The sequence below is a fragment of the Triturus cristatus genome, chromosome 10, assembly GCF_964204655.1.
Source record: "Triturus cristatus chromosome 10, aTriCri1.1, whole genome shotgun sequence".
NCBI classification, from domain to species: domain Eukaryota; kingdom Metazoa; phylum Chordata; class Amphibia; order Caudata; family Salamandridae; genus Triturus; species Triturus cristatus.
Window position 1 is genome coordinate 1019889011 of NC_140593.1, and position 25504 is coordinate 1019914514.

The 25504-nt window shown below is 44.7% G+C and overlaps 1 protein-coding gene across 1 annotated transcript in view; it reads right to left on the reverse strand.

Annotated features, from left to right (window-relative positions):
- LOC146796441 (radial spoke head 10 homolog B-like) overlaps positions 1 to 25504 on the reverse strand; it is a 272974-nt gene that overhangs the window by 182557 nt on the left and 64913 nt on the right. Inside the window, exon 11 of the mRNA XM_085629016.1 lies at positions 12928 to 13036. Within this exon, the coding sequence (XP_085485142.1) occupies positions 12928 to 13036 (109 nt within the window). The remainder of the gene's footprint in view (positions 1 to 12927; positions 13037 to 25504) is intronic.

Below are 25504 nucleotides of genomic sequence, written 5' to 3' on the forward strand. Positions count from 1 at the left end.
GGAGGCAAGACGGATCATCTGTGTTGGGACCATAATAACACGCCAAAGTGAGCGTGTCCACACCCATGCGTCCCCAGACAACACAATACCTGCCTTCTCGATCTGTCCGTTCGCCCATATGCACAAAGGGGGTATGTTTCCTAATGAGGATGGCATCTCCACGCGAATAGGTGGAATAAGAGGAAAAGGTACGGTGCACGGCCCAACGTGATGCAAACAGCACAGGCCTGGAGGGGTCCAGGTGCGTCTCCTGAAGGAAGGCTACCCCTATGTGATGCCTATCCAGGTATGCTAGGACATGTCTACGCTTTCTATGGTCTCCCAAGCCCCTCACATTCCAGGTCAAGAAGTTAAGCTGCCCAGTAAAGTCCCTACGTGTCTGCGGATCACTCATGGAAAAGAAGAAGACTCAGATACAGCAACACAATGCAACCACCACCCCCCGAACAATGTAAAGGAGACAATGCCAACGTCACCACATACCATTCATAACTAGCAGTCACAACAAGTCCCCAACTCCCCCCACCCACAGCAGCATCCCAAACATGCTATCTGGACAGTTCCCCTGCCCCCCACCCCAAAGCAAACCCCCTCTATAGCAGGTGCCATATGGGAGCAACATGCAAACTTAAAGTCAAGTGGGTAATACCCTTGGGAGGACAGTCTAGGTGGAGACACTGTATCCCCTCGACCCAGAAGAGTGCGCCCAGCCAGGGACCGAGCCCTCTCCATGGACAAAGGACGCCCAACGAAACGAAAGAGTCCTGAGAATCTGGTGTAAGCTAAATAAGTGCTGAACTCCGGTAACATCCCCTCACAGCTAAACCAGCTAGGCCCATGGGTCCCCATACCAAGTCCCACAGTGGCAGACACTTGCAACACCTTACCAGCTGACAAGCAACAGTCTCGGAGTCAACAGGACAACGATCCAGCACCATCACCCTCACCCTTGATGGGTGATACGCAGGCGGGCCGGGTAAAGAAGCGCATAGTCAATTTGTGCAGCTCGCAGTTTGTGCTTGATCTGGACGAATTTCTTCCGCTCCTCCTGAACCACCGGGGTGAAGTCTGGGAATATAGTGAAGGCAGTGCCGCCGTAGGATAAGGTCTTCTTCTCCCTCGCCGTCCGAAGTGCGACATCCCGGTCACGGAAGTTTAGCAAGCGTGCGATGATAGGGCGGGGGGGAGCCCCCGGCGGCGGTCTCAGGGCCAGAGATCTGTGCGCCCTTTCAACAATTAACTGAAGAGATAGGGAGTCCGTGCCCACCACCTCTCGCAGTACACCCTCCACATAATCCTCCATCTTGCCCGTGTGGGTCGACTCTGGAATGCCAATTAAACTAATATTATTCCTCCGACTGCGCGCCTCCAATTCCTCATTCTTGGCTGCTATTACGTGTAGGACTTTGTCCATGCGCGCCACAGTGGCAGACAGTTCTGATGTGCGATCCTCGGAGTCCGAAATACGCCTCTCCGTCTCTGAGAGGCGTTCGCCATGGCTGTCCACCTTATGCACGATCGAGTCCATGCGGGACTGCATGGAGTCCATTTTGTCCACTATGGTCGCTAGACTTTGCCGCATATCCAGCAGTATGGACTTGACATCCTCCCCCGGTGGGGCCTCCACCGACGCCGAACCCCCCGCAGCGGCCTCCGGCTGCGATCTGGTTGGCTTCTTTGGCTCGAAAGTGAGGCGAGGCTGACGATTGTCCGGCTTCCCCATGGCGGCGCCGCCAAGCAGCCCGCGGCTGGATCGAGGGCGCGACCAGGCGAGCCGGGCCGCAGGGTAGCCCACAAGGGCAAGAAGCAAAGGAGGAGGACAGCTATGCAGGAGAGGGGGGAAACCTCCAGTCCACGCGGCGGCTCACAGGGTCATCCACAATCGCACAATTCAACCCCCTCCACCAGCTATGAAGGACCCCGCTGGGGACCAGCCTCCGCACCGGAGAGCGGTCGCGAGCACCCAAGCACACCCCTCACCACCGCAGCGGGCAGCTCCTCACTCGGGCGTCTGGGGCGACCCCTCCTCGGATCACCAGTCAACAAGCCAGGCAGGTGGGGGGCGGAAGGGCCCAAGCCGAGCCCCGCAGGTACGCACCGCAACCGCGACTCGCCAGTCAGGGGGAAAAGGCATGCACCGCCGTCCAGCGCCAATGGCTCCCGCCTCAGTCCCGTCGTTCCCCAGCGCGGGCTCCACAATTCAGCCACCGGCGCAGGAGGGCCAGCGATCAGCACACCAAGCAGGCAGTCCCTCCGGGCCACGTACCACAGCCGATCCGCCGATCCGCCGATCCGTCGATCCGTCAATTGCACCAGGTAGGCAGGCAGCCAGGCACCAGCGGGGGGTCGGCAGGTCCTCACAATGCAAGGCGAGCGAGGCAACGCTGTGCCGCAGCAAGGACCAGTCGAGAGCAGGGAAGGCGGCCGCCGCGGCCGCGTCGTCAGCCGGATGCACTTCTCCCCAGCGCCAGCGCCCGCCGGGCGCCCCGCTACCACCGAGGAAGTCCTCTCGCCCCCGGTCAAGGGTACCAGGCAGGACACACGAGGACCACCGCAGTCACGCCGTAGGGCCGCCGCCCGCGGCCCTGAAGCCGGAGGCGAGGCCTATCGTCCACGTGTGAAGCACCGTCCTCACGCAGCGGCAGCCTCCCGGTCCCGGCTCCAGTGGGACGTCCGCCACAGCCGGTGCGGCCCGCAGCGGCCTCCCAGTCCGATACCACCGGGCCACACAGGATGAAGTAGCGCTCAGGCGGCAGTAGGGATGTCGGGCCACCCACGCAGGTCCGTGCAGGCAGCAAAAGACGACTTTCAGGCAGGATTATGTAGGATTTCGTCGCCGGGCTGCAGGAGCTTCACCCAAAGGCAGCCATTCCGCAGTGCGCCACCTAGCGCCTCCTGATGTGGTGTACTTAAATATGTAGTTGTGTGCAGTACCATTAACTCTTCCAGAGTAGTGAATGAGTTTTGGTAAACTCCTAGGATAGTGTTGCGTGTCTAAAATCACACTGTGAGTCTGTGTGCATTTGGGTAAGGATTGTGAGAGAAGCATTTGGTAACATTGTGTATTTGCTGACAGATACCTGTTTTAAAACCGGTCATGTTGTGAAGTTTTAGTAGCATTAGAAGCCAGTCTCTGCTTATGCTTTGATTATATGAGTCAGGCTTTGACATAAAAGTGCAGTCCTGAAATATGAAGATTGTGTGCAGTTCGCTTACCACTTCCACAGTAGTGAATGATTTTTGGTAAACTCCTAGGTATAGTGGTTGTTGTCTAGAATCACACTGTGAGTCTGTGTGCATTTGAGAACCACTGTGAGAGAAGCATTTGGTAACATCGTGTATTTGCTGACAGATAACTAATTTAAAACCTCTCATGTTGTCAAGTTTTAGTAGCATTAGAAGCTAGTCTTTGCTTATGCATTGATAAAATGAGTCAGGGTTTGATACTAAGGTGCAGTACCATGTACTATTCTGTTTACTGTGGCAGAACTGAAAATTTAAAAGTTTTACCTAAGCACTGTCCTAGAAGTAGTCTGATTATTTAGTCAGTTTCTAAGTACCAAATAGACTGCTTCAAATGTCTATGCAGTATGCATGTAGTGTTCTAACATACTATACACTTGTCTTTTACACCTTCAATTCCCTAGTCAGTATCCATACACTTCCAGGAAACATCTTGTCACTTCCTTTGCAGTCCTCTAGAGACCCATTCAACAGCATGTACTAATCCATTCACTGTGCCAAAACCCAAACACTTATAAATTCACCATGACACTCTCTTTCCAGTACTCTAATGATTCAGTCACTGCCTAAGTATTCATGCACTGAGCCAGGTCTTAGCACATGGACTTCTTCAAACCCCTATCCACTATGCATGCAGTCCTCTAAGCACCTACACACTTGTCTTTCACACCTTCAATTCCCCAGTCAGTATCCGTTCACTTCCAGCAAACACCCTGTCACTCCATTTGCACTCCTCTAGTGACCCATTCAGCATCATGTACTAATCCATTCACTGCGCCAAACCCTAATAAATTCACCCAGGCACTCTCCTTGCAGTACTCTAATCATTCAGTCAGTACACAAGTACTAATCCAGTGACCGAGGCCTTAGTATATGGACTGCTTCAAACCCTTATTCACTATGCATGCAGTCCTCTAACCACCTACACAATTGTCTTTCTCACCTTCAATTCCCTAGTCAGTATCCATACACTTCCAGGAAATACCCTGTCACTCCCTTTGCAGTCCTCTAGTGACCCATTCAGCACCATGTACTAATCCATTCACTGTGCTAAAACCCAAACACTTATAAATTCACCAAGATACTATCTTTGCAGTACTCTAATCATTCAGTCAGTGCCTAAGTATTCATACACTGAGCCAGGCCTTAGCACATGGACTGCTTCAAACTCCTATGCACTATGCATGCAGTCTTCTAACCACCTAGACACTTGTCTTTCACACTTTCAATTTCCTAGTCAGTATCCATACAGTCCAGCACTTGTGACTGCCTTTGCACTCCTCTAGTGACCCATTCAGTACCAAGTACTAATCCATTCCCTGTGCGAAAAGCCTAGCACTTATAAATTCACCTAGGCACTCTCCTTGCTGTACTCTAATCATTCAGTCAGTACCCAAGTAGTCATGTAGTGACCCAGGCCTTAGCACATGGACTGCTTTAATGCCTATGCAGTATGGATGCAGTCCTCTAATCACCTACACAGTTGTGTTTCACACCTGCAATTCCCTAGTTAGTATTCATACTCTTCTAGCACCCTGTCACTCACCCAGTGTGTCTCCTTATAGTACTGTAATCATTTAGTCAGTTAGCATGTAGTCTTTTAGTGAGGTAGGCTTTAGGGCATGAACTGCTTCAAAGTAGTCTGCACTATGCATGTAGTGTTTTAACGATCGTCACACTTGTGGTTCAGGGCTATAGATCCTTAGTCAGTTTTTATATAAAATGTGTTTGTACAGTAATGGAATAGTATAAATTTGAAAGTTATTAATATACATTTATTTGTGATTCTTTTTTACAGATACAGAACAGGAGTGTTTCTCATCTGTTTGCACTCTTCTCGTGCAAGATTGTTTGGATGAAGGTGTTTCATCATACTTGCTGTGCCGCACAAGTATTTTTTGTTAGGATCCCCTCGTAACAGAACTCTTTGGCAAATCTTGCGAATGAAGAAGGTGGCATTGGTCTTTGTTTGCCCCTTGGAAAAAGTTAAAAATTTCTTCACCACTGAAGAAAAACGTTGTGGGCGTGGTGCCTTCTGCAAAATAAAATCCTCAGATTCGGTAAATATTTTAAAGCGGCAACATTTACAGATTTTGTAAGTTAAACTTATAAAATTTTGTTAGCTGTATACATTTTATATATCTGTGATTTGTTTCTTGTGGTATTTTGTTGAGAATACCATGTTGTTGTTTTTTTAACAATCTTTCTGATTTTCCAGGTCTGTCGTCGACATCCGTGGTTCCCACAGGAGTGTTCCGCCTTGTTGTTTTGTATTATTGTTGTTACATTTTGTTTATTAGTTTATTGTTTATATTTATGTTAATAAAAAAATAGTTTGAAAATGGTTTATCGTTTATATATTTATTATTATAAAAAATAAAGTTTGAGAATTTTTTTTTATAATGTTTTTGGTTGTTCTCTTAACTGCTGTGTGACTCTTTCTTGTTCTTATTACTGTTATTTGATGGAGTCCACCATGGTGTTAAATTTTGGGGCACTTATCACTGGAATACTGGTGATATCTGCAGTTTGCACCAACTTCTGCATAGTGTGTTAGATTTATCTCAACTTTACTTCCGTTAAAGTGCTGATAATGAAATGGAGAGTAGCCGTTCCTGTGCAAAAAGACACGAGGTGCACCTTTGCGATTTATTCTAAATACTAAAATCCTGTATTGTATTGCACGGAGGTATTGGCTGCACTTACAGTGTACACACAAAATCTATTAAGAAATCTCATTGTATTTATATTGATTGGGAATAGTGCGTCAGGTGCTGGATCTTGACAAGATACACTGCTCAGTTCGTATATTGTTGTGCACACGAAAAAAATCACATCACAACTTTCACACCAATTGCAATGCGAAACAAATTCCGGCGATAAGACACGTTAGCACCAGGGATTTTACACTTGCTTTCTGCAGGTGTTAAGCAGGACAACTACCTGCACCATGAAAGGGAACACAGTCAAGAGCCACACCAGAACACCCATAGGTGCCATAGAGTCAATGAGCATGATACAGGGATACCCATGAGGGCCAGAAGACTTATCTCAACAACTCCAGGACCGCCAATGCCCCCCAAAACCACATCTTAGTAAGTGTGTCCCTGTGGTCATTGTCTTAGCATGATAGGCACGAGCCCTGCATCACAGTGTGCTGTCACCTCAGCGTTGGCAGTGAGCCTGGATGTGTAGCTACGCACGCATCCTCCTGCATGCACAACTGGCGTGTGCTGGTCTGGGATTCACAGGTCAGTGGAGGAGTGTGCCTATCCGGCAAGGGGAACGGGGTGTCTCGAACATGTCCGTGTACAGGAAGTGCGGTAAGTGTGTCTCTGTGTTCTGGTGTGGCCTGTTTCAAGAGCCGCAGCAGTCGATGTTGTAAAGTGGCATGCACCACCTCCAAACAGCACTGTGATGTTGTAGTTGGAATGTAGCAGGACATGCGCAAATAGGCATTACAATGGTGTGCTGTACGAGTGCACGAGATACAACAGCGCACTGTACAAAAGTGTGGGGGCTCGTGGGAGGGAGGAGCAGCCGTTTGGCAGCATAACACACAGTGAACTCGACCATGTGCCACATGCTGAGCATCTCATCCATGATGACCACGGTCGCAGACATCCCACAACACCAACGAATGGCCTTTGTACACATCCTGTATGAATACAGCGTGGTTTTCACTTCTATGCTCGTTCAGTGGTGTGATGTTGGCGGGTTGTGTGACTTGTGCTCCTTGTTAGTGTGTTTCATTTTGGCCATTGTTTGTCTATACTTGTGCTGTACTTAATTTTGCATGTGTGCCATTCTGCCCATCTCCCCCCGTCCCCCCACTACCTGCTTCTTCCTCTTTCTAGTGCTGTTGTGTCTATAATTTTGTTGCTGCACACATAAATAAATGGAAATAATAAATTAGAATAGTACCTTGATTATTTTAGGTTTCAAAACTTCTCTATTGGTTTCTTTTTAATTTTCCATATGAACGGTTTTTTTAAATATTCAACAACACATAGAAGTCAGAAGTGCAACGTATTCTATCAACACACTTTCTAGAACATTCTACAATACGTGCAGGTTAAAAGTTCATCAATTTTTTAAAACTTTACGATATTTTTTTGTAACATTTTCTTGAACATTTAACGACTCGTGCAGGTTAAAAGTTGACGATTGTTTTAAGTTCGAACACTGCCTTCCAAATGCAAGTAGCAGGTGTGGTTGAGCTGAGCAAATTTTATCCTATGATATGTACTCCACGTTGAAACTGCTTTTTCTTAACCAATCACAAAGATGCTTTTCCACAAAACTAATGTGCACCCTACTTTTAAAAAAGAATGCTTTCCATGATATCTTTAGATATAAGTTATAGATAGGAATTAGCATTTAAAAAACCTTTGAAATTCACTGAAAAAACCATAGGTTTCATGCACGTTATAGTTAGGAATTGGCATTTAAAAAACCTTTGAAATTCACTGAAAAAAACAAAGGTTTCAGGGGCGTTATAGTTAGGAATTGGCATTTAAAAAACCTTAGAAATTCACTGAAAAAACCATAGGTTTCAGGGGTGTTATAGTTAGCTGGACATTTCCCTCGTACAAAACCCTAGAAATTCCCCTGTTATGGTTAGTTCAGCTAACTATAACTCGCGCCCCCGCAATGCACTGCGGATGACGTCACATATTACATCACTCATGACATGGTCAGTGACATCACTGATGACATCACTGATGACATCTCAAATGACATCACTGATGACATCACTGATGACGTCATCCATGTGATAAATTAGTGAATCTTCTCACACCCTAATATAACCTTTGATACACCGACTCAAAATTTCAAACGGCCATTTTGACAACCATAGATACTCTAATACCAATAACTACTCACCCACTCATTGACTTTTAGGTCTACATACATCTCCACTCACTCACCTGTACAGTCACTCATACTTACCGTCACTCTGTACATTTATACACCTATATAGATACTCACACACCGCCAATCATCCATTGAGGTACTGACACATCTAGTCAGTCATGCAAATAATTAATCACAGTCCAATTTACTCACCTATACAGTTAAACACACTCAAGTTCACTTACTCATAAAAATACTAACAACTTCTGTGTCTTCCTGCAGAAAAAGAAACAGCACATGACACAGATATCCTTGCACTATGGCGCATACAGCCACTCCCAAAATCACACACTCTCACATATAGATAGTTATATACTCTTACACACATATACACTGCGTTTCACATATGTAGTTACTGACACATGTACAACTGAGATATACATTCAATCAATAACACACCCATACATACACTCACCCAACCATACAGTCCATCGCAGATGCACTCTTAAAACCATGCACCCACTGAATCACCCACTCACACATCTAGTCACAGAGTCACACACACCCTACCCAAGCAAACACTCAGGCACCCATACAGATACTCAGACAACCAATCAATAACCCATATAGACTCTCATATAGCTATTCACAAAACCATGCAGCCACTTATACACCAACACACAGACATTCACACAGTTTAGTCACTAGTCTGCAGTAAGATACATTTAATGACTCACTTATAGAGTCAGTTACGAACCTAGAAAATCATCCATTCACACACTTGTACACCCACTTATTTTTCAACAGGCCTTTCCCTATATATATTAAACATATTAAAACTGTTCAGAAACACATACTCAATGAATGATGTCATCAGTGATGTCATTTGAGATGTCATCAGTGATGTCACTGACCATGTCATGAGTGATGTAATATGTGACGTCATCAGCAGTGCATTGCGGGGGCGCGAGTTATAGTTAGCTGAACTAACTATAACAGGGGAATTTCTAGGGTTTTGTACGAGGGAAATGTCCAGCTAACTATAACACCCCTGAAACCTATGGTTTTTTCAGTGAATTTCTAAGGTTTTTTAAATGCCAATTCCTAACTATAACGCCCCTGAAACCTTTGTTTTTTTCAGTGAATATATATATATATATATACACGTTGTTTCTTATGTCTTTACTGTAGAATTGGTTGGATGATAGCTGAACTAAGTAGAGGTCACACATTCGACTCCCGGAAAGGCCTTTCTTACTTCCAAAGTCGGTATAATAATAAAAAGTGTTAGCTGGGCAATAACTATTGTGCATAAATTTGTTTTATGTAAGGCGGTTTGGATGAAAGCGCTATATAAATATAAGATTATTATTATAACCCACAACTGCTTAAATATAATCACCAACAAACTCGGTGTAAAAGAAGAATGCATTATGTTCTATACCATAATGACTATGTGGATGACTTATTTCAGTTTTAAAAAATGCACCTCTATTTTACATAGCAATCAGGTCTCCACACCACCATTTTGTAGCGCAAGTTTATGCTGCTTGGTTGGATACTGCGGAGAGCGATAATGATGCCAACGAATAGTAAGTAATGGACGGGCTTAAAACCCCTTTTTCAGGTTGAAGCCTACCAGACAAAGACTTCTTGGGGACATTCGGATAGCTGACCTAAGTAAAAATGTATTTCTCCCATTGCTTACTATTGGCTTTGTGGTTTGTAAAACACATTTGCTTTCGTTCTATTTATTTTAGGCTGTCCAGCATGTCTTTGTCCCTCCTGTGGAACATACCCTGTTAACTGCATTCTTCCACGAGTGCCCGCTTCCTCTAAACAGGCCTTTATATTATGTTCTTATCATGTGACATTTTTTGTGCATTCAAAGATAGAGGTCAAATGTCAGGCTCAGTCTTCAGAGGGAAATTGGTGTTTACTTTTCTTTCTTTGACTTCAAAGTGAGAGGATTTATCTGACAATAAAGGGGTGTGAAAGGAAAGGTTTATTTCTAATACACAACAACATTTAAACGTCTGTGAATTAACTGTGAAAATATTTCAGACTAAATCAGAATTAGAGGAGCACAAATGAATATTGTTTTTTGTAATTATTAACTGTGCTGGAAAGAAATATTTTAATACGATCAAAAGAAATCGATACACTAGGTGATGCCATTTTCACCTGTTATCGTTTGTATGTTGTAGAGTTTTAGCAGTAAAACTGTATGTCTGTGCAAATGTAATGGTCGTTTCAATTGAAAATATGTTATCCGTAATGGCAGTGCACTACCACATCAAGCATACTCTACTGTATGCCACTCTACTCTAGGACACTCTTCAACACTCTATCGGCCAGATGTATGACCATGTTTTGCATGCGCAAACAGGTTTGCGACCCGTTTGCGCATGAAAAAACAAATGGCCCATGTACTAACCCTATTTAGCGAGTCGCAAATGATTTGCAGCTCACTAAATAGGATTAGCAACTCGCTATTAGGAAGGGGTGTTCCAAGGGCATCCCTTCCTAATAGCGAGTCTGAACCCTATGTAAGACTGTTTTGTGACTGCAATTGCGGTCGCAAAACAGTTTCAGTTTACCACCCTTCTCAGAAGGTTGGTAAAGCACTCGCAAATGCAAAGGGGTCCACAGTGGACCCCTCACCCTTTGTGAATGCAGGGGAAAATATTTTTTGGGAGCAGGCAGTGGTCCCAGGGACCACTACCTGCCCTTAAAAAATGAAAGGAAAACGTTTCTTTTTTCTTTTTTTAAATGCATCCCATTTTCCTTTAAGGAAAACAGGCTGCATTAAAAAAAACTGCTTTATTTAAAAGCAGTCCCAGACATGTAGGTTTGCTGAGCACAGCAGGCCACCATACCTGGCAGGGCCTGCCATTCCCAAGGGGGTCGCAAAGTGCAAGTGCCTCATTAATATTCATGAGGCATGCAATTTGCAACCCCATTGGGAATCACAAACAGTGACACTGTTGTACATTGTGATTTGTGACTCTCAAATTGTCACAATTTGTGAGTTGCAAATCACAATGGTCGTACATCTGGCCCTAAGCCCCTCCACTCCACCTTACTCTACTAAACTCCACTCTATGTCACTCTGCTCCACTGTGCCATTCTACTCTACCCCAATCTACTCCACTTTTTGTTGCTATACCCCAGTCTACAGCACTCTATGCCACACCACACTATGCTACTTCACTCTGTCCCACTCCACTCTACTTCACGACACTCTATGACACTCTACTTTTTGCCACTCTATACCACTGCACTCTACGACACTCTAGGCCATGTAACTCTAGGCCCCTTTACTCATCTCTAAGCCATTCCAGTCTATGCCACTACACTCTACAACACTCTATGTCACTCTACTTTACTATACTCCACGTCACTTTACTCCACTCTAGGACACTATACACTACGTCACTACATGACACTTTACTCCACTCTACACTACGCCACTCGACTCTATTACACTATACTCCACTTTATGCTACGCCGCTCTACTACACTCAGCACTACACCCCTCCACTCTATGACACTCTACTCCACTCCACTCTACTCTAAGACACTGTATGACACTCCACAACATTCTAAACCACTCTGCCTCACTCTATGCCAGTTAACTCTAGGCCACTGTACTCCACTATATGCTGCTCCACTCTATGCCACACTACTCTATGTCACCCTAATGCACTCCTCTCTAAGCCACTCTTTTCCACTCTACAAACCTCAACAACACTCTACTCTACGATATTCTACTGTATGACACTCTACTCTTTTACACTCTACTCTACGACGCTCCACTCTACTCTACGTATTGCACCTCAACTCTTTTCCCCTCCACTCTACGCAACACCCTCGATGCCACTTTACTCCACTCTGTGCCACTCCACTCCACTTCACTCCACAACACACAACTCCACTCTACTCCACATCACTCCACTCTGTGCCGCCTCACTCTACCACACTTTATGCTTCTCCCCTCTACAACACTCTACACCAGTCCACCCCACCACAACCCTCCACTCCACTCTAAGCCACTTCACTCTACTCCACACTACAACACTCTATTCCACTGTATGCCTATCTTCTCTATGACACTAACTTTTAGTCATGCTGAACAGTAGCCACACTGGTGTACAACATGGTTAAAATACATTGACAAAGCCAATAGCTCTTGCATAGGTAAGACCAATTGGCTTTACCAATGTTTTTTTTTAAAGATACAACAGATTGTTTTCAACCGATAGCGCATATGCGCTGGCCACAGGCTTAACCTAACAATGAGTCTGCATATAGATCCAAATCTCGAGTGGTGTAATGATTATCACACCCAATTGATCTTGCACATGAAACATGCCAAAATTAGTTGGGAAAATATGCAGAAAAAAGGCAAAACAGGCTGATTTTGGTATGATAAATTACAGAATCTGCATACTCTGTCCAATTTTACTCTCCAAAACTCAGAAAAGGAAGTATTTAGTGCACATGGAAGCACCTCATGCAGCATCATGATATTTACTGGGTGTTGTAAATACCACCCACATTCCGAGGCCACTGTAAATGAGTCCTAGAGGAATCATGTAGGAGTGGTTAACCCTCGCAAACAGAGGTGAGGACCACAGAATATTTAGGAGATGTACTTAGGTGAAATAAAAATGGCTTTAAAAAAAACAATTGAAAGGGATTGAATAGATAAGGACGTGGATACAATTCTCCATTGCATGTACAAAATCACCACCTACTACATATAATGAATTGGCTAAAATATTTTGGAGAAGAATATTGTCTTATTATTAACAATTAACTTACTTATTTTCCTGCTGACATATGTGAAATGAGAGATGGATTATGTAGCTCAAAAAATTTCGCAACAAAAGAGTCTCATGCGGAGAGTGTAGCAAGTCTGGAGATGTGGCACCTGTAAAAATCAAATTAAAACAGGCAATTAATTTCATCTCTATTACTAAAACTAATACTTAAATGTAGTATATGATGAAGAATTTTTAATAAAACACATGGTGCCACAGTACAATACAGATGTGGATCTTGCCTGTGTCTTGGACATCTTCGTAAGTGCCACAGCCGCACCTGTGACACAGTGAACCCCTGGTGCAGTATCTACTAGGTGTTGTTAATACCTCCAATTCAGAAGTTTTGCCCTAAAAATGAGGAAGAAAATTAGTTACTTACCCGTAACTGTATTTCTCCAGAATTGGTATCTTTCATAGATTCCCAAGCTTGAATCATTCCCCGTTGTGGAAGTGGGAGCCCCACTGTACCATAATAAAGCGGTATGTATTATCATAGGCTATAATGACAATGAACCATCACTGTAATAGCCTATCTATGTCCTTTTTTGAAAAAAAGGACCAAACTCAAAACCTTAGCCTATCAGGCGATAGCACCCTGTAGGACACTCCTAAGAGAGTCTGAGTCTCTCACATTTTGAAGCACAAGTGGGAATGAAATAATCTCAGACTACAAGGGGAGGTTCTCATGTGAGGAGGGTGGGTCACATGTGAAGCTATGGAAGATACCAATGCTGGAGAACTGCAGTTACTGGTAAGAAACTCATTTTCTTCTCAAGTATTGGATCTTTCATAGATTTACATGCTTAAATCAGAATAGCAAGAAGTAATTGTAGTTACACATTTTTTAATATAAGCACCCATTGAGGATGGTGCATAACAGAGTTTGATATCTAAATACATAAATGCACTATATGTGATAAAATAAGCGTGCTGTATACAAAAATATTATATATATATATGTGATCAAGGGCACTTGATGCCCGAAACCGAAAGGAAGTGCTTGCTGGTATAAAATATATATATATATATATATATATATATATATATATATATATATTTATATATTATCTACTGGCGGTCGCCAGTAGATAGTTATAGTTAGGACCGTGTTTCCATAGGAAATCCGCAACATTCTATTTGGAATAACTTTGGCGCCGGTTGACGAATCCTCGCGAATTTTTCAAAATAGGTGGGGCGCTACGCTCCGCTCCTACCCTGAAAGTCTCGGGGGGATTCGTCAAGCGGGGGCTGAGAAAAAAGGGGGGTCCCAAAACACGTTTTCCCCATGCATTTTCCCATAGGACCTTTAGTCCGAGCTACAGCCCGAACGGCTGAACAGAATTACTTGAAATTGGGCAGAGAGGTAGTCCTCAGGTCAGGGATGTGCCTTTTGCAGGTCTGGTGTAAATCTGTTCAGTAGGTCCTGAGAAAATAGCATTTAAATCAATATATATATCTGTAAGCGCGCTCCGTGCACTTACGGTAAGCTTGCCGTACGCGTACGGTGCCGTGCGCGAGCTCAATTTTGATTGGTGGTTACATGACTGTAAACATTCGAATCGGTCGAAATCAGAAAGTGTCGGCCGCCATTTTCTGTCTCTCGCTCTGAAAAACAAAGGTGGATAACGTGAAAAGGGGGCAACGAAGAGAGTTGCAGACCCCCTAGCGTTTGTCAGGGGGTCCACGAAGGACCAAAAAGTACGAAAAATAAATGTAATAATTTTTTTAAAAAATCACGGAGTGCGCGTACGGTAAGCTTACCGTACGCGTACGGTAAAAAAAAAAAAAAAGAATTAAGAATCACATTTAATATATAAATGTAAGGACCCCCAAGGGAGAAAAAAACAATTGATATTTTCTAAAAAATGGCGAGGCGTGCACGGCACGAAATGGGCAACGTGGGCGCTCGGTGCGCGAAGCGCACGGAGTGCCCACAGCGCGTGCACGGTGCGCGAAGCGCACCGTGCGCGCAGGGTGTGTGCACGGTGAAAAACCAGAAAAAAAAAATTAAAAATAAATACATAACATAGCATTTAAAAAACCGTACAAATTCACTGAAAAAACCATAGGTTTCACACACGTTATAGTTAGGAATTAGCATTTAAAAAACCTTGCAAATTCACTTAAAAAACCATAGGTTTCACACAAGTTATATTTAGCTGTACATTTCACTCGTAAAAAACCAATGAAATTCCACGTTATAGTTAGATCAGGTAACTATAACTTGCGCGACCGCAATCCACAATGTGTCATTTCAGATGTCATCATTGATGTCATGAGTGATGTCACTGACCATGTCATGAGTGATGTAATATGTGACGTCATCAGCAGTTTATTGTGGGCGCGCAAGTTATAGTTACCTGATCTAACTATAACGTGGAATTTCATTGGTTTTTTACGAGTGAAATGTACAGCTAACTATAACTTGTGTGAAACCTATGGTTTTTTAAGTGAATATATATATATATATATATATATATATATATATATCCACACACAATCTTTCTCCTCCAAAATATTGAAGCAGACACCTTCTGTTTTTTATTGTTCTTCCGCCATTACGCGTTTTGCCCGACCACAGCGGCCTCGGTTACATGACATGGACGCATATTGACACTACTTTTATGTTTCCTAAATCATAGAAAGGTATACCACACAACAGCTTCAACAACCAACAACCAACCAACGAACACCAAGACCGAACAACCACCCCCCACCACCACCCTCCACGCCTGGACCCCGATCAGCACCGAAGACACCACCCGCACGATGAACTCCATCCACTCCGGATCACCGACTGACCCCTGCCCTCACCACATCTTCAACAAGGCTGACGCTGTCATCGCACCCCACCTGCGAGACATCATCAACACATCCTTCGACACCGCCACCTTCCCTGAGAGCTGGAAGCACGCCGAACTCAGCGCTCTTCTCAAGAAACCCACAGCGGACCCCACCGAACTCAAGAACTACCGCCCCATCTCGCTCCTCCCGTTTCCAGCCAAAGTCATCGAGAAGACCGTCAACAAGCAGATGGCCGCCTTCCTCGAGACGAATGGATCCCTCGACCCCTCACAGTCCGGCTTCCGAGCCAATCACAGCACCGAGACCGCCCTCATCGCCGCCACCGATGACATCCGATGGACAACGGAGAAACAGCGGCCCTCATCCTCCTAGACCTCTCCGCGGCATTCGACACTGTCTGCCACCGCACCCTAGTACAACGCCTCAGCAACGTCGGAATCCAGGACAAGGCGCTGGAATGGATCATCTCCTTCCTCGACGGAAGAACACAGAGAGTCCGTCTATCACCGTACAAGTCAGAGGCCACCGAAGTCATCTGCGGCGTCCCTCAAGGATCCTCTCTGAGCCCCACCCTCTTCAACGTCTACATGAGCCCCCTCGCGGCCATCGCACGCCAGCACAACCTCAACATAATCTCCTACGCCGACGACACCCAGCTGATCCTCTCCCTGACCAACGACCCCGCCGCCGCCAGAGCCAACCTGCACGAAGGGATGAAAGAGGTAGCCGAATGGATGACGACCAGCCGCCTGAAACTGAACTCGGACAAGACGGAGGTCCTCATCCTGGGCTCCTCACCCTCCGCCTGGGACGACTCCTGGTGGCCTCCCGCCCTGGGCACCGCACCCAAACCGACAGACCATGCACGCAACCTGGGCTTCATCCTGGACTCCTCCCTCTCCATGACCAGGCAAGTCAACAACGTCTCATCGGCATGCTTCAACATCCTTCGCATGCTACGGAAGATCTTCTGGTGGATCCCCACCGAGACCAGGAAGACCGTCACCCAGGCCCTCGTCACCAGCCGACTGGACTACGGCAACGCCCTCTACGCCGGTACCACCGCCAAGCTCCAGAAGAGACTCCAGCGGATCCAGAACGCCTCAGCCAGACTCATCCTCGACATCCCACGAACCAGCCACATCTCCGGACATCTGAGAGACCTTCACTGGCTCCCCGTCAACAAAAGAATCACCTTCCGCCTCCTCACCCACGCACACAAAGCCCTACACGACCAAGGCCCGAGCTACCTCAACAGCCGAGTCAACTTCTACGCTCCCAAACGCCACCTCCGATCAACCAACCACGCCCTCGCCGACGTCCCCCGCATCCGAAGAGCGACTACAGGAGGAAGGTCCTTCTCCTACCTGGCCGCCAAGACCTGGAACTCCCTCCCGACCAACCTGCGCCTGACCCAAGACCACCTCTCCTTCAGGAAGAAGCTGAAGACCTGGCTGTTCGAGCAGTAGCGGCACCCCCCCCCCCAGCGCCTTGAGACCCTACGGGTATGTAGCGCGCTCTATAAATGTCATTGATTGATTGATTGACCAGACTTGCGTCCCAATCATTCTGGAGGCACATACTACCCAATATAACATCATTCGCCCAAATTCACTTTTTAGATAAGGTAATGATCACAATCACCTGCACTTTGGTTACAATACATTATCTCATTTTAGTTATTCATTGCCACAGTTTTTTGGACACATGTTGAAACTACATCAATCAATAGTGCCGGCACAGAAACAACGATTTTATTAAATTAAACCTTACTTCATGTATTATATTGCACAATTTGCCCACAACATCCTGGCTGCCCAATTACAATCATATGGAGCAGCCACCTAGCACTGAAACGTTCCACAGTGCTGCTTGTAGTTTTTACTGACACTTGCATCAGTGTCATAAAGAGGGCTGGATATATTTAAAGTGCATACTATGTTCGGATAGAGCATGGTCATTCTGTGAAATGCATTAAGCCCAAGTGGGCAGTCACCACATCACAATCACCATTTAGGCATTTTCTCGATGCTGGCTACCTCTACAGACCTACATTATTCATCAGCGGGCAATGAAAACATTTTGTGATTATAACTTGTCAAGGTAACACACATTGAATCAAATCAATATCATTGTTTTTTTGACGTGATAATAGTCCCAGGGCAATAACATTCCAATTAAAGTGATGGGAATACTTAAGTAACGAAATGAAAGACAAGGAAATGAAAAAAGAAAAGAGAAAAAGGAGAAAAGAAAGAGAAAAAAAGATAACAAATGTCCAAATTCTTGCCCATATGGGTGATTACGTTGTTATTCAGATATACATGCTTAGAGACAGGAATGTAATTTTTTATCATAATTGAGACCATTTGGTACTTTGCAATTAAGATTTATTATGTATCTTGTCTCAAATTCCTTAATGCTCTGACCCGGTCTCCACCTCTCCTGTTTGGGGTTACTGCATCAATCACATAATACTTGATTTGATTGGGATCATTCTGATGGTATGTTGCACAATGTCGTGCAACTAAATAGGTTTGGTCACTGTTGGCGATAGCACACATATGCTGTAATATCCTCTTGTGGACAGCTAATGTTGTGCTGCCTACTTAACTCAAATTTCATGGGCAAGTTAGTATATACACTACATACTCCGTTATACAACTGTATGCACCTCTAATTCTGAATGGTTTTGTACTGAAGGCTGACACATAGGTGGTTGTATTCTAGCCTATATTTGATCCTTGAGCATTTTTGAAAGCTCACCTTGATCGTAGCCAGCTCATCTGACTTAATATTTTTGGGCTACTATATACGAGGGCATCCTTGAGAGACGGTGCTTGTCTGTACGTGATCTGGGGATTTTTGGGGTATAAGGTTTCCTATTACTGGCTCGGCCTTGACAATATGCCAATTCCCCGTGATTAAGGCCCTCAGTTTCTTCTCCTAGTTATTATATGACGTTATGAATCTTACTTGTGTTTTACTTTGCCTTAACTCATGCTTTTGCTGTATGGCAAATAGTATAGTCTCTCTGTCTTTTTTGTTATCTGATCTCTGCACCTCCTCAACCATTCTGAGGCTATACCCTCTCTGTATAAATCTCTGTTTCAGTTCTTCCTGACAGTGTAGTGTTTCAACTGCCGTACTACAATTTCTCTGCACGCGTAGCATTTCCCCATATGGAATGCTAATTTTTGTGTGACTGGGATGAAAACTGGATGTGTGTACGGTCGCATTGCCTGCAGATGCTTTCCTGTATAGGTGCATTCCCAGTTTGCCATTATGTACAAAAACATCCAAATCAAGGAATGTCACACTAGTACTGCTAATGTTGCGTGTAAAGTATAAATTGAAGGTTTTTACATTTATCTCCATTACAAATTGTTCCACAGATTCCACTGACCCCCTCCATATCAAAATTCGGTTGTCTATGAATCTAGTCCAGACTACAATGTGGTCATCCCTTGCCTCCCCGTAGTGCTTGCGGAGCACCCGTTCCTCCCATCGGCCTACATGCAAGCATGCATAGCTGGGGGCAAAACAGGTGCCCATCGCAGTTCCGTGGACCTGTGGGAACACCTCCTCCCCAAAAAGGAAGAAGTTGCACTCCAGACATCTTCTAGCCAAAGTTAACAGCATTTGTGTGTCTTTGTACAGGCTGACCTTTCAACTCTGTAGAAAGTAATTTACTGACCTTAAGTCATCCTCATGTTGGATGCTCCTTTACAATGCTCTGACATCAAGTGGAATCAAAACATAATCATCTTCCATGGGGATATCATAAATAAGCCTTAAAAAGTCACCACGGTCCTTTACATAGGAAGGTAGATTCTTTACAAGTTATCACAAGAAGAAATCAATATTATTATTTGACATTTTCCAATAATCTCCCTTGTGCAGTTCATATAGGGTGTCCTAGAGGTACCTTTGCATTCTTATGGACCTTTGGGATCAAATATAGCACTGGAGTTTGTGTATTGTCATTAAGTGGGATCATGTATTCTTCATGAGTAATTGGACTATCATTCCGCCAACTTTCAAGCTCTATTTTATATTATTGTTGAATTTGAGGTAATATGTTGAAATTGCATCTCAAATAGCAAATATTATCATTGAGTTGATTATTGGCTTCATGTGGGTACATATTCCTTGGCCACAGCACAATGTTCCCACCTTTGTCTGAGTTCCTCACGACAATATGTTTATTCTGTTGCAACTTCAGTAACCAGATTCCTGTATTTCAGGACAGCAGCTGGTTTCCTAACACTTGTTTTATTTGATCCTGTGTGGATTTATTCGACTCCCTCCACTATGAGGTCATAGAATGCATCAATGACATCTTTTGGAGTGATAGGCAGAAGCTTCGATAGTGACTTGAAAGGGGTTGATGTGGCTTCCCATTGATCTATGTTGTGTTCTTGAATTATATCCAAGTCAGTAATTGGATCGCCCCTGCCTGAATTCTCATTTTCCAGTCCTCATCAAAGATGGATCAGCAATTGTCATAGCCCATATTGGACTTCTGCTCCCAACACAGCATAAGGCCTTGTTTTTTTGTTGAGCGTGTGCACCTTTAGCAGTTTCAGCTTCCTTACAAATTTAAAAGTATCAGTTCTGGCTTGTGTGTAATTCAAAGGACTTTTTGGGCAGTATGATAACCTCAGCAGCAAAACATCATTTTCAGCCTGAGTTAATGTGAGGTCTGATCCAGCTTTCAAAACTGGATGGTGGCAGAAATCCAACTTGCAATGGTTGCTTTCATGACTGAAGCACCCTGTCGAGTTTGTCTATAAGGTACCAACCGCTGATGAGTTCTTCAAAGCTATTTGGTGCAATGCAAGTAGAATTTTTGACATTTTTTAATATCGAGTGTATGCAAGACCTCTCTGCTAGTGATGTCGGATTTGGGTAAAAAGTTCATAGAAGGATCGGTCCATTGAGATGAAACTGCGATGAAACCTTGAGAATGAATCTTGGATTTGTTCTAAGAACCACTACATCATTCGTGAAACGTAGAAAGGATTCCTGCGTTGTGAAAGTCTGTATCTCACTTACTCTTCAAGCTGAAATGAGCGCCAACAGTAAAGCTACCTTCCATGTAAGAACCTTGAGGTCTGCTCTGTGAATGTGTGCAAATGGAGATTTCATAAGTTGAGAGAGGACTCCATTTAAGTGCTATTCCAGGTTAGGAGGTCGTACCGGAGGGAAAGCTCTAGACAATCCCTTCATGAATTATTTCATGATGCTTGTGGAAAACAGAGAGAGAAAATGAAAAGAGTGTCTATATCTTGATACTGCAGCAAGATGTACCTAGAAAGACGCATGCACCAAGCCTGAATGAGCAAGCTAAAGGAGATAAGCAGGCCTGGGCGTAGTTTGCGGAGGTCTGCTATGCGGAACTCCGCGAAGTTACAAAAAAACTCCACAAAGTTCCGCGAGTGGTGGAGTTCAGTGCGAACTGCAGTTTGTGTTGGTATTCCTACCGCTAGGGTAGAAATTCTACCCGAGCGGCAGCTCGCGCTCGCCAACTTACCGTTCTCGATCGCAAACTAACCATTCGCGATCACGAGCGGAGAAAAAACTCCGCTGCACATCTCGAAACTGAGTTTTCTGCACTCCGCAAGCTCCGCAGAGTGCAGAAAACTGTGCAAACTCCGCGAACGGAGCGAAATTCACCGCCCAGGCCTAGAGATAAGGTAGAATCTGCTCAGGTGATGCCTCTAACGGATGCTGGTTGGATCGCTAACACTATAAACAGAACCGTTTCCATTTCAGCTTTTATGTTTTGATTGTGGCTCCCACTCTTGCTTTTGAGAGAATATCCCTGCAGTCCTGAGGAATGTTCAAATCTCCGAACTTATGAAATTCAAGAGCGATGCACAAAAGTGGAGAGAAGATGGGTTCGGGTGTAGGACTTGGCCCTGGTTCATCATCAATAGTGTTTGCGCTGTTGTTAGGTGAATGGGATTGGACTCTGACAGTAGGAGAAGCTCCGTGAACCAATGCTGCCTGGGCCACTTGGGAGAAATCAGGGTGAGGCAACAGCATTACACTTTCATCTTGATGAGAAGCCCACGGTATGAGAGGGAATGGAGGAAAAGCATATGGATCGATCTTGGATCATCTAATCAAAAAGGCATTCCCCCATGACCCTGGGAGCGGTTACTGACTGGCATACAACTAGCATTTAATGTTCTCGCTTGTTGCAAAGAGATCCAATGCTGGTTTGCCCAAAAGTGAGAATATATTCAGTCCAGCTCCAACTGATCCAGTTACCACTTGTGGCAACTGTCCTTGGTTCTGCTAAGTGTGTCTGCCAAGATGTTGTTTGTTCCGAATGAGTGCTAGAACTTCAGAGAGATCTTGTAAATTGTGAGCCTGCTCTAAAGCTCTAGGGCTTCCTGGGAGAGCGTTAGCGATCTTGTACCCCCCATGCTTGTTGACATAGTGCATGCTGGTCGTATTCTCTGTGCGCACTAGCACCGAAGACCCTACTATCCCTGGTAGGAAAGTTTAGATTGATTGGAGAGGGCATCATGCCCAGCAGTGACTTGTACAGGCGCACTGAAACTGACTTTTTTCAGGAGAGTTTGATAGCCTGATTTTTTAGCCTTTGTTGTCGGTTCTGGGAGAGAGAGGGTTTGTTTTGGAATGTATCCAGGTTGGAGCCTAGAAATAATAATCCTCTGCTTTGGAATAGTTGATGACTTTTGATGATGCACGGTGATTCCCACTTTGCGAAACAATGTGAGGTAAGAGACGCTTGCAATAGTGTTGGGGCTTTTAGCAGCCAGTCGTCCAAGTAGGGGAATACCCGATGACCTTCTTTTGTGAGAGTGGCTGCTACTGAAGCAAGGCATTTGGTGAAGAAGCAGGGAGTTGGCTTGAGGCCGAATGGGAGACTCTGAACTGGTAATGGGCGTAGAATATGTTCAAGCAAATAGATTTGCTGTGTTTGGGATGTAGAAATATGCATCCTGCAAGTCCAAAGTTGTCATATAGTCTCCGTGGTTTAGGAGGGGCAGGATGTCGCAGAGAGGGACGATGTGAAAAGATTGCTTCTGCAAATATCAGAAGATTAAGAGGTGATTACATCCCATATTTCAGTTGCATGCTTGGCTAATGACCTTACATTGCAAAGAAAACTTTTTAGGCCATACTTGATTGGAGTGGGGCTGGGTACCTTCCCCGTAAAACTCCCTGAAACATAGTTGTAAATTCCAATTTGTGAGTTGCAAATTGCGACTCGCATATTGGAAGGGTCGTACATCTGGCCCTTAAAGAAAATGCCTGACATCACAGACATGTTCATATTTCAGTGGAGGAAATGCTAAATATCAACGCCTTCTTCAGAAACGCTCTACCCAGCTGTTGGCTGGGCAAAAATAGACGGCAAGGCTGATTTGAGTTCTCATACAACGTGCTCACTTCCAAGAAGTTCTGATAGTCCTGCACTTGTTGCCAATGAAAAGGATTGGGGAATTCAGAATTTTATGTGAAATACATAAAGGCACTCATTTTGAATGACCACTTAATTTTTATGGGGACAGTAATGGTAAATACCAGCACGATCCAATTACAAAATCTTCAGGAACACCACAAATCGGATTATTTTTATTTGGAGGTTTCTGTGACTTAAAGCAGCCAAAATCTTCAGGTGAAAGCCAGAGTCAAAATGAGGAATTCCTGGGGAATTGGACCAGGAATTGCAGATTTTTCATGTAATTCCTCAATTCTTAGAGAAAAGTCAGGGTTCATATATAATGGACCAGACATTCCATGCTCCTGGGGTTACCAGTACCCCCAGTGTTGGTATCTCTAGGTGTGGAGACATTTCTGACCATTTCCTTGACCACTCATAAAGTGGGTCAAAGAAGTTTGGAAATCGAACCCTCATTACCTTGGAACTTTAATAATGAGACACAAACCGTGCTGACCTAAATCCTTGCACCTTTGAGGAAGATAGAGAAAGATTAAATATTGAGAAATGATCGAGCTACCACGCTCATTGATGGGGCGAATTGCCCTGGTGAAAATGATCATCCTAACCCCGCTGCCTCTATGCATTACAACCCTCTATATATATGGTACCACAACATCACTTTAAAACATTGGATGCCATAGTCTTGGACTTGTTATGGGGCAATCGATGATGAAGAGTGAAATCAGTAACTCTGCAAAGAACATAGGCTGGGGGGGGCGGGGGGGAGTGGAGGTGCCCTGCTTGGAATTTTACTTCATGGGAGCTCAGCTACAACATGCAATCCATTGGCTGGATACTGACGACAATGGGGAACAATGCCTGTTGGCGGGCACATATGGGAACTACTCGCTGCCAGAGCTTTTAATGCTTGGGTGGGGTGTTACCGCCTCGGCCCCATATGTCCTGAGACATGTGGCCATTGTGTGGGACACAGTTGTGCGTCGGGTGATACGCTGGGCACCCTTCGCACAGGATACGCCCATGTGGAGCCTGCGTCCTTTTGCCGCTATAGCTGACTCTATGTCAATGAGACGGTGGAAGGAAGGGGGATCTCAAATGTTAGGCGCCTTATATGTAGAGGGCAGATTAATCACACGGGCAGAATTTGCCTTTAACTTGGGGACAGGACAATGCCTACAATACGAAAAAATCTTGTGTGTGGCGAGAGATCTGGCCAACATTCCCTGATGAACCCCCTACCACTTATACATTGAAAGTGATATTATATATGGAACACAGCAGAAGACTGATATCACACCTCTACAAAGCCATAAGGGAAGATCTGCCGGGAGGGGAACTGTCGGCACAAAAAAATGGCCAAGCTTTTGGGGGAACTTCTGATGGATAGGGAATGGGAAAAAATACACGGGGTGCGAACAGTGAGCTCCAATTCACGATTTAAACTCCTTCAATACAATATAGTCCACCAGACGTACCTCATCCCATGCACTTTACATTCAATATATCCTGATCGAGGTGATGAGTGCCTGAGATGCAGGGAGAGGGCAGCAGATTTTCTACATATGGTCTGGGCCTGTCAGTTGCTTCGCACCTACTGGGGGGACGTGCTGTCATGTCTTCAAAGAGCTACAGGGTGGACAATACCTGGGGAGGTCTGGCCGGTACTGTTAGGTTTAATACCCTCATCTAAGGGCAAGAAGCTAACCAGACGGTTTCTTATACTGGGACTGGTCCCTGCAAAACAACAAATTGCTATATCATGGCTCAGCCCTAGACCCCACAGAGTGGTAGTTGGTTGAAAGATATGCACGAATAGACCACGGCAGAGCGGGTTTGTATGAAGTTTGTAAGAAGAGATGAAAAAATTGAGGATGACCTTCAGGTATGGTCTCAAATGACAGCAGAGATAAAGCAGGAACATCCCCTGGCCATGCTGAGTACCTCAGGTAGCAGTGAGGCTGATGCCAAACCGCCTAGCCTCTCATAAGCACGAATGAAGTGTTATAGATGGGGAATACTACATGACATCAAAAGAACATGTGATTTAGTATAGCGTCCTCTTAGCATTATTGGACGTAGTACACGACACGGAGAAGGGGGGGAGGTGGGTGGGGAGGAAGTTAACATAATGTTATGAGATCATCTTTGTTGGCAGTCTCTAACGGGGGCTGGTTGCCCCAAATGTGACTAATAGGTGATATGACAATGAGTTGGTGTTAGTGCACATGACATGATGTATGTGAAGCTTGAAAAAACGAATAAAAACATTCAAAAAACAAATACTTAGAAATGGTCTTATACCTCTATTTTGCAGAATACATTT